At 60.1% G+C, this 9,632-nt stretch overlaps 1 protein-coding gene across 1 annotated transcript; it reads left to right on the forward strand.

The window, feature by feature from the left end:
* Nucleotides 1-106: 106 nt before the first annotated feature.
* On the forward strand, nucleotides 107-9,209 carry TINAGL1 (tubulointerstitial nephritis antigen-like 1). Its single transcript, XM_004678725.2, has 12 exons — nucleotides 107-169; nucleotides 403-879; nucleotides 1,811-1,874; nucleotides 5,187-5,279; nucleotides 5,486-5,600; nucleotides 6,689-6,812; nucleotides 6,894-7,044; nucleotides 7,165-7,354; nucleotides 7,450-7,495; nucleotides 7,715-7,838; nucleotides 8,547-8,592; nucleotides 8,685-9,209. Exons 2-12 carry the CDS (start codon nucleotides 570-572, stop codon nucleotides 8,823-8,825), a joined length of 1,404 nt encoding a protein of 467 aa, XP_004678782.1. The 5' UTR covers nucleotides 107-169; nucleotides 403-569; the 3' UTR covers nucleotides 8,826-9,209.
* The last annotated feature ends 423 nt before the right edge of the window (nucleotides 9,210-9,632 follow it).

Genomic DNA, 9,632 nt, shown 5'->3' on the forward strand with positions numbered 1-9,632 from the left:
GCTAACCGGCCGGCCCCTCCCTCCTCGGCCCAAGAGGGCGGGCGGGGCGGTGCGCGGAAGCCACAGAATCCGCCCCCACTGCTCCGCGCTCTCCACTTGGAGAATCCGGCGCTCGGAGCGGGCGGGCGGAGGCGAGTGGGGCTGTGTGGGCCCGGCCCCGCCTCACCAGGTACGGACTTTCTCCGGCGGGGAAGGGAGAGGGTGTAGAGGTGATGGACCAAGGCAGGCTGAGCGGGACAGTGGAGAGCAGAGAGAGACACTCCAGCGGGAAGTTCAGGACCCGGGGATGGAGGCCGGGGAGGGCAGCGGGACCCGGATGGGAGAGAGGCTCTCTCTGGCGTGGGTGTTGAGTGGGGGACACCTTGAGTGCCGCCGTCCCCCACCCTTGAATGTTCCCAGCAGGTCCATAAGCTCTGGTTTCTTTGCCGTGTTGTGCTTGGGGACACAGGAATCATCTGACCCTGCTGAGCCCCCAGGACTCACAGCCCCAGGAGAGCAGGAGATAAGTTCCTGTCTGCTGCCCACGGCCTCTGCCCCTGGCTCTGCCCTCCCCGGGCCCAGGCGTCACCATGTGGCGATGCCCACCCGAGCTGGTGCTGTTGCTGCTGCTGACTGGCGAGTTGGCCCTGGGCGCTTGGCGGGGCCGCTGGCGCCGGGAGCTAGCTCCCGCCCTGCACCTGAGGGGCATCAGGGACGCAGGTGGCCGGTACTGCCAGGCGCAGGACTTGTGTTGCCGTGGCCGGGAGGACGAATGCGCCATGCCCTACCTGGATGCCACCTGTTACTGTGACCTCTTCTGCAACCGCACCGTCTCCGACTGCTGCCCTGACTTCTGGGACTTCTGCCTGGGGGTGCCGCCCCCCTTCCCCCCCATCCCAGGTGGGCACTAGGCAGACCCCAGACCCAGCAAGGCTCAGGGACAAAGCTGTTGCACTGGCATTTCCAGGGGCGGCTTTGTGGACTCTGGGAAAGAGGCCCAAGAACCTGCCCCTCCGGGAAGTCCCTGTTCTGGTTTAACTTGAATCTGTCCAGCGAGACTGAAAGAGAAGGTCCTGTCAGCGGGATTCTAAGCTGAACCAGGAGAAAGGCAGCTCCTGCCCTTTCTCCCAGTCCTGTCTCTACTCCCGACTTGGCAGGTGGCGGCCGCTGACTCACCCCCCTCCCCCCCAGCTGATAAAGCACACAGGGGCTGGCTAGGGTCGTCTGAGCCACCTCTGTCTTTGCTCAGGGTCCTGTACCTCTGAGATAGCTGCCACCGGGCTCTTGGGGGCTTCCTGCCTCCCTTCTGTCCCCCCCCTCAGCCCTCACTGCCACCCTTTTCTATGCTTCACCTTGTCCAGTAGGAGAATCCCTCGGATTGCTTCCCACAGTCCTGTGAGGCTGTGGGTGTGAGACTGTACCTGGCTTGTCATCCCGAAGTTCAGGGTAACCTATTTTAGAGAAGACACTTACCTTCTTTGGGACTCCCTTCTTTGGGCCTCAGCACTCTCTTCCCATTCCCTGTCTCCAAGCCCCCACTCATTATTTAAATAGCACAGGATTTAAGGTGTGTTGGCTGTTACCCAAATGAAGCAAGAGGAATCTAAGTCACTGACAAGCACCCAGGTAGCAGTTGGTGTGTGACTGCAGGTGAAGCCTTGAGTATTAGTTTGAGGGAGGGCTGCTGTACGTGTTTGTGTGCGTGTGTGTGTGTGTGTGTGTGTGTGTGTGTGTGGTGTGTGTGGGGGGTAAATGACCTCTGAGGACCTGACCATGTCAGCCACAGCCTGTGGTCTTGGGTCCATTTCTCATCTCTCTTCCCTCCCTCCAGGATGCACGCATGGAGGACGCCTCTATCCAGTCTTTGGGACCTACTGGGACAACTGTAACCGTTGGTGAGTAGGGTTTGGAGGGAACTTTCCTGCCGGGCCTCGTGGCTGACAGACTTGGTTCAGATCCCACGCCCACACCTTACTTGCCGGGGCAAGTGCTTTTCCCTCTGAGCCTCAGTTTCCTCATCGGTAATATGAACTGTCATACTAACCATGTAAGAGTGGTCGGCCCGGAGTGCCTGACCCCTGAGCTGGGACTCCTTCCCTGCCTCTCTGACTCAGGATAGGTTCACGTCCTCCCAATCTTTTTTAATGTCAAGGCAGAGTCCATGAAGGGGGAGCCAGGAAGGAAACCTACAGCATCCGCTCCCCCTGGACCGGATGAGGGTCAGGGATGGCTGAGCTGGAGGTCAGCAGGGCCTCCCCTGGAATGTGACCCCCTCCCCCACCCCTGGCAGGAGGGTGTAGGGCTTAGGGGTGCCCCCTGTCTATCCCCAGGTCTGAGATGGGGAGTGAAGCACTGACTGGGACATCCTGAATGACTTCATGGAAATAGTGGGGACTCTGAGGCTTAGTATTGGGGGAGGCCCTGCACCCACTCCATGCTATGTCTTCTTTGCTTGGGACTGAGTGACCTCAGGGAAGAGGAAAGTTTTTGGAATGCATTTTGCATAAACTGTTTCCATTGCCTCACTGGGGGGGTGGGGGGGTTCGCCTGGGTCACCGGAGAGTGGGGACTCTGCTACTCTGTGTTTCAGCATGCCTTGGGGGGGTGGGGTGGTTTATGGAATGCGCCTGCACAGTTCTGCCAGACCAGATAGGGTGCTTGTGGCATTGAGGGGTTAACTCCTGTCCTGAGACATGGACCCCCTCTGGAATGAAGCTGCTATCAGCCCTGTCTCGACCTGCTTGGGCAGTCTTGGGGCACAAAGGGAGGTGGCAGGAAAGGACTGACTGGCCCCTGAGCAGCTGTTCCCTGCTCTGGACACCTGAGGGAGTGGTGTCTGGGCCTTCCAGGCTCTGTGCCCTCAAGGGATGCCTCAACAGTGCCTGGACAGTGCCCACCCACGGGGAAGAGGAGGGGAGGTTGAGGAAAGCCTCCCGCCCCCATGGCCTCCTCCAGCCCTTCCTGAAAGTGCAGGCCAGCTCTTCAGGCTGGAGAGCCCGGCCATACTGGGCTTCATCCCCTTGAAACTCCTTAAAAGGAAGGCAGCATTGGAGGCGGGAGTCTCGCAGGCTTACAAGGAGGCAGTTGAAGCATCTGGTCATAGCAGAGTTATGCGCTTGTTAAAGGATGTCTGCATTCATAGAATTCATCTGCCCGTGGACACCTATTTATTAAACACCAGCTATGCGCCAGGCGTGGCTTGGAGACGCAGCTGGAGCTCCTGGCTCAGGTCTTTGTGTGGGAGCATCTGGCCCAAAGGTGACAAGCTGAGCCCACGGCATCATCGCAACCTGTGTGTGGCTGTGACAGGGAGAAGAGAGAATAGTGGCGGTGCGGGTTTGGAGTGGGGAGGGGTGAGGGAAGGCTCCTTGGGAAGGAATATTTATGCTGACACTAGGAAGATGGCTATCCAGGAGGAGGAGGGCCAGGCCCAGGCAGCGGGAGCCTGGGGGAAGCCGGGAGGTGGGGGTGGGTGGGGTGGTGCAGGTCCCAGGCGAAGCTGTGAATGGGGACAGAGGCCCCGGGGTAGGCAGGCCGTCCCACGGGTCTCATAAGTGGTGCGGGGATTTTGCATTCCATTCTCGTGTGGTGGGAAGCCACTGGGAGCATACAGGCTCTGATTTGTGTTGTGCAAAGACTCCTCTGGCTTTTGGAGGAAGCCTGGGGGGATCATGAAGAGGCAGGGAGCTAATTAGGGAGCCACTGCATGATCCAGATGGGAAGTGCCGTGCTAAGGGGAGAGGAGACAAATTCAGTCTTTCATGCACCACCTCAGACCTGTGGATGGGGGAGCGGGAGGGGGCGGCAGTCAGGGAGTTCTGCTCTGAACACCGGGAAGACGTGGTGCCATTTCTGGGTCGAAGATGCTAGGGGAGGCAGTCTTGGCCCTCTTGGGGCGGCCATTTACACACCCAGAGGACTGTCAGGAGGCCAGGAGGCCAGCAGCTGGAAAGGAAACTCGAGAGGGGATTCCTGTAACGAGAACAATAGTAGCTAGTAATTTTTAAGCACTTAGCAATGCACCAGGCCTGTGCTAAGTGCTTTCCAAGCTTGCCCTTCCATCCCTGGCAGGTGGAACTTTTAGCATCCTCACTTTACCCATGAGAAGAGAGAGAGTTCAATAACTTACCAGTGCTCACAGGACTTGTCAGCGAGGCTTGGAACCCAGGACTTGAATTTCAGAGCCTAGGGTTCCCCTACACTGCCTCATTCATTCATCCATCCATCCGTCTGCCCACTCTATAAATAATGACCGGGTGCCTAAAATATGCGAGGTTTTGCTTTCTAGGCACTAAAGAAGCCAAACAATACCTGCTCTCAAGGAATTTGGAGTCTATAAGGAAATACACATAAAGAGTATAAATAAACAGCGGAGAGTGACCACATGCGAAGGAAAAAAAATGAAACAAGAAAGTGGGGGTGGGACTTTCTAGATGGGGCAGGCAGAGCACGGCTTCCTGAGGAGACATTTGAGTAAAATCTGCAAGAAGTGCCAGGGAGACACTGGAGGAATAGCATCAGAGGCCCTGGGGCAGAGCACTGCAGGGTGAGCGGGGTGAGCGGCAGGACACAAGCCGCTGTGGCCTTGAGAACCAGGACTGAGAGGAGGGCAGGAGACAGGGTCTATCCACACGGGAAGGACTTTGGCTCTAATTCTGTGATACAAAGCCAACAGAGTTCTGGGCAGGTCTATGACGTGGCTTGGGTTTAACAGGGTCACAGCGGCAACCGCGTTAAACACACCCGGTGCGGTGCAGGCAGAATCCAGGACACGCGTGGGCAGCTGCCGCATGGCTCCGAGCTAGGCCGTCGGACGGTGGGCACGGGAGAGTGATTCGCCAGCGGATTGGATGAGAGTGGAGGTGGAAGGAGAGGGACCATTTTCTGAGGACTGTGGGATGTGCAGGGCAGAAGGAACAGATGAGGAATTCAGTTTGGGGAAGTGTCTGAACTGCCCAGGAGCTAGACACCCCCGTAGGGAGGAGTAACATCAGCAAGATACTTGACCCTGAGGTTTAGGGAGCAACCTGGGCTCCGTGTAAAGCTTGAGAATTGTGAACTTGAAGTTGACATTTAAGGCCTCTAGACAGACTCATCGAGATTCCTCCCAGAGATGCTGGTACAGCATCTCTGGCCCACACTGACCCCCCACCCTGTAGAAGGCACCGAGCCCCGCTCACCTCTTCCTTTCGTCCTGTTCTCACCAGCACTTGCCAGGAGAAAGGGCAGTGGGAGTGTGACCAGGAGCCATGCCTGGTGGACCAAGACATGATCAACGCCATCAACCAGGGCAACTACGGGTGAGGCCCTGACATGCCCCCTGGTGGGACCCTGGCCTGTGTGCACACTCGCACACACACGCACACACCCCCTGCCCGAGACACACGTGTCCTGGAGCGCCCATGCTCAGATTACACTCCTGGGCCAGTGTGTGTGTCTCCCACCGCCAGGGCCTCCAGGACCCAGCCCGGAGGGTCCCGACCTCCTTCCCTCTCCTCTCCTCCAGATGGCGGGCTGGGAACCACAGTGCCTTCTGGGGCATGACCCTGGATGAAGGCATCCGATACCGCCTGGGCACCATCCGCCCGTCTTCCTCTGTCACCAACATGAATGAAATTCACGTAAGTGTGTCCTCGCCCTCGAACTCGCCATCTCCACATGGCCCCGGGCAGGACCCTGTGCCCTGTTCCTGCAGGAGCTGGGGCCTGCCCCCGCCCGTCAGCTGCCTGTCTGTGGGCGAGGCACTCTCCTCTGAGTCCTGCCTGTAACAACTGTGCTGCCTGGAAATACTAATGCTCAGAATCAGAGTTCTGTGGCCTCAGCATCAACCCTGCGCAGCACCCCCAGCCTGGGAATAACGCTCTTGGTCCCAGAGAGGCCTGATCAGGGCCCCAGGGGCCAGGAGGTCACCTTGGTATTTTGAGACGGGAGGGACAGCTACTCCTCCAGTTCTGGCCAGAAAGTAGCAATTCTCAGAAACAAATGCTGACTCAGAGGAACCCCAAGGGAGGAGGGGGCTTCTCCCTCCCCACCAGTGGGAGCCTCTGGGGGAGAGATGGGAATTAGATTCAGAAAAGTCAGGGTAAGGAAAGGGCAGGTCAGGACGAGAGCCCATGCTGGCGTCCGTCCAGCAGGCGGGAGGAGGCAGGGCTGGCAGAGAGGCCTCCAGAGGCCCCCCACTCACGGCTGTGGGGACCAGGCGGACCCGTCCACCCTCACTCCCTGGGGCCTCTGGCTATTTTCTGCTCCCTTCTCTTTTCCTTGGCCATCTTCCAGGTCACGGGACCTTGCTGTTTATTCTGTCCCCTGCCCTTTGGGGCCTGAAGTGCAAGGTCCTGAAAGGAAGGATGTGGCAGATCAGAAGAACATGGAAAGAGAGGGAGTTGGGGGTGGGAGGTGGAGAGACCCTGATCAGTGGCCTGACCTGGCCACTCCCTGTTCCTGGCCTCCGCTGCCTCATCTGGTAAGCAGGACTAGTCACCCCACCGCACACACCTGACGACAGCAAGGCCCTGAGCGGTGCCTGGGTCTTCCACACGAGGCAAGGTGGAAGCTGCTGGACTCGCTCAGCAGCAGGAGGGCTCACGATGGGCAAGACCCCAGCAGAAGGTGCTGGCCTCTTGGTCACCATCAAGCCTCTGGCCACTTCGACCCTAGAGGCAGCCCAGGGCAGAGGCAAAACGCAGAGAGAATAACGTTTGCCTTGCAGACAGTGCTGGGGGCAGGAGAGGTGCTGCCTAGGGCCTTCGAGGCCTCTGAGAAGTGGCCCAACCTGATCCACGAGCCCCTGGACCAGGGCAACTGCGCAGGCTCTTGGGCCTTCTCCACCGCAGGTATGTCCGAGGGCAGGGCTGGCCTGGAGGGGACGGAGGGCTAGGGCCTGAGCGTCCTGACGGCCGCCTGCCTCTTTCCAGCTGTGGCGTCCGACCGCGTCTCAATCCATTCCCTGGGGCACATGACACCTGTCTTGTCACCCCAGAACCTGCTGTCTTGTGACACCCACAACCAGCAGGGCTGCCACGGCGGGCACCTGGATGGTGCCTGGTGGTTCCTGCGACGTCGAGGGTGAGCATCAGGGGACACGGGTAGGGATGAGGGCGCGGGGCAGGGGCTCGGGAGACTTCGGGAAGGTCCGGGCCAGGCTCTGCTATGCTGACTCTCCTCGCTCCCCCACCACCTCGCCAGGGTCGTGTCTGACCACTGCTACCCATTCTCGGGCCGTGAGGGAGACGGGGCTGGCCGAGCACCTCGCTGTATGATGCACAGTCGGGCCATGGGTCGGGGCAAGCGCCAGGCCACTGCCCGCTGCCCCAACAGCCAAGTCCATGCCAATGACATCTACCAGGTCACCCCTGCCTACCGCCTGGGCTCCAGCGTAAGTCTGGGCTTGGTGAGGGGCAGAGGTGGGAGAGCTGGGAGCTGGCTAAAGAGGGTGCCTCTCCCCTGATGGATCCCCACCCCACCCTCCAGGAGAAGGAGATCATGAAGGAGCTCATGGAGAATGGCCCTGTCCAAGGTAAATGCCCCTCACCCTGGCCCTGCTTCCCCAAGCCTGTGTCTGCTTGAGACTGTGCCTGGTGGCACAAGTGGGGATGTGCCCCCCTCCCTGGAGAGCGCCAGCAGGGGGCACTTAGGGTCTTGGTACAGAGATGCCCGGGGTCTGGGCATGATCCCCAGACTCAGGCAGTGGTGCCTGTGCTCACGGGTGAGCTGGCTCCTTGGCCTCTGCCCACAGCCCTCATGGAGGTGCACGAGGACTTCTTCCTGTACCAGGGTGGCATCTACCGTCACACGCCGGTGAGCCTCGGGAGGCCAGAGAAATACCGCCGGCAGGGGACGCACTCGGTCAAGATCACAGGGTGAGGGGCTTGGAGAGGAGGGGGGGCCCGGTGGGGACTTCTGAGCCTGCCTCGACTCTGCCACCTCTCTGCAAAGCCCCATTTCAAAGAAGAGGCGGCCCAGACTCTGAAAGAGGAGGATGGCCCTGGGCCGTGCGGTACCTTTTAAGGTTTTCTAGGAAGCAACTGTCTCTTCTTTACATACTGGGATGAAACAACCCCAGTGAGACACAGACGAGGATTTAAGAACTGCTCAGCCTCTCTCCCCATCTCAGCACCTGTCCCAACGCCGCCTGACTCACTGACCTGAGCTGGTCACTCCCCCAGTTTCCACACCTGACATAGGGGAGACGGTGGAGTCATCCATTTAACTACCCAGTGGGGGATCGGGGGCCCCTCGGGAACCCACATTCTCTCTCTTTTTGTGGTCCCTGGCACTCAGTCCTCCCTGGTTCCCCGCAGAGGGGACAAGTAAGCAGATGTGTCAGGTCCCAGATAACTGGTCCCCAGGATGAGGGCCCCTGGAGGACCTCCTTTTCTGCTCACCCCTCCACTTATCTTGTGGAGGTGCCTTGCCCCACATACTGAGATCCCAAGGGAGGGCAGAAGGGGACAGAGATCAACCCAAGGCCGCGGGGTGCCCCTGAGTCACCAAAGCAGGGCCCTGGGTAGGGAGGGCCGTCAGGTCCGACTCCCGCTGGCCTTTGCTGAGCGCCCTTCTCCCTGCAGGTGGGGCGAGGAGACGCTGCCCGATGGAAGGACACTCAAATACTGGGTGAGCTCGCGCTGCTCCGGGCAGGCCCTCTCCTCCCAGGCCCTCCTCTCCCGTCTCTGCTTCCCCTCCTCACCGCTCCTCTTCATTCCCAGACCGCAGCCAACTCCTGGGGTCCAGGCTGGGGAGAAAGGGGCCACTTCCGTATCGCGCGCGGTGCCAATGAGTGCGACATCGAGAGCTTCGTGCTGGGCGTCTGGGGCCGCGTGGGCATGGAGGACATGCGTCACCACTGAGGCGGAGGCCCGGCAGCCGGCGGAAGAATCCGAGTGGAGCGGCGTGGCGGCTCTGCTCCGCCCTCCCACCTGCAGGAGCTGCGGCGCAGCCAGGACAGCGCCCAGGACTGTGTTGAAGCCCCCAGCAGGTTCCGCTGACACAGCGCCCGGCCTGGGAGCCGCGGGCAGGCGAGGCGGGCAGGCTCCCAGCGGGGAAGGACAGGACCTGGCCTGGGAGGAGCGGACCTGCACATCCCACCGGCGCGACAAACTACTGCACCCCTCCGCGAGAACAGCAAAGCCAGGACACCCCCAAGTCTCCAGCCCCACCACCCTATCCCACCCCACTCTTGTACTCCTTCTCAGAGTTATTTATTTTTCTTTTCACTGTTTTAAAATAAAACCAAAGTATTGATAACTATGACCGCTGTGCCTTGGGGCCTCTGGGAGTGGAAAGCCGGATGGGAGCCCAGCGGTACAGGGTTCGGGAGCAGAGGGCCGCCTGGGCCTTGTGTTTGTCGCGCCGGTGGACCACAGATCTCAGCCTCCTTTCAGCCCTAATTGTCCGTGGCCCTGGGCACTGACCGACTTGGCAGTGGGGCACGGGTGGCCTGGCCTTTGGCCCCCAAAGAGACGCATGCTCGTGGGAACCACGTTTCAGACGCTGACTCAGTGTCGCCTGAGCCGGGAGCCAAGCCACGGATCAGCAGAACTGGCTCCAGTGCCCAGCAGGCGAGGAGGCACGGCCCACAGAAGCTGGGGCCTCTGGTCTCTGCAGATCAGCCTCTCCTGGGCACCCAGGGGAAGAGCCTCCTGTCTGTCTCAGCC

This window comes from Condylura cristata, unplaced genomic scaffold (assembly GCF_000260355.1).
Source record: "Condylura cristata isolate star-nosed mole 26May11 unplaced genomic scaffold, ConCri1.0 scaffold00008, whole genome shotgun sequence".
In the NCBI taxonomy this organism is placed as follows: domain Eukaryota; kingdom Metazoa; phylum Chordata; class Mammalia; order Eulipotyphla; family Talpidae; genus Condylura; species Condylura cristata.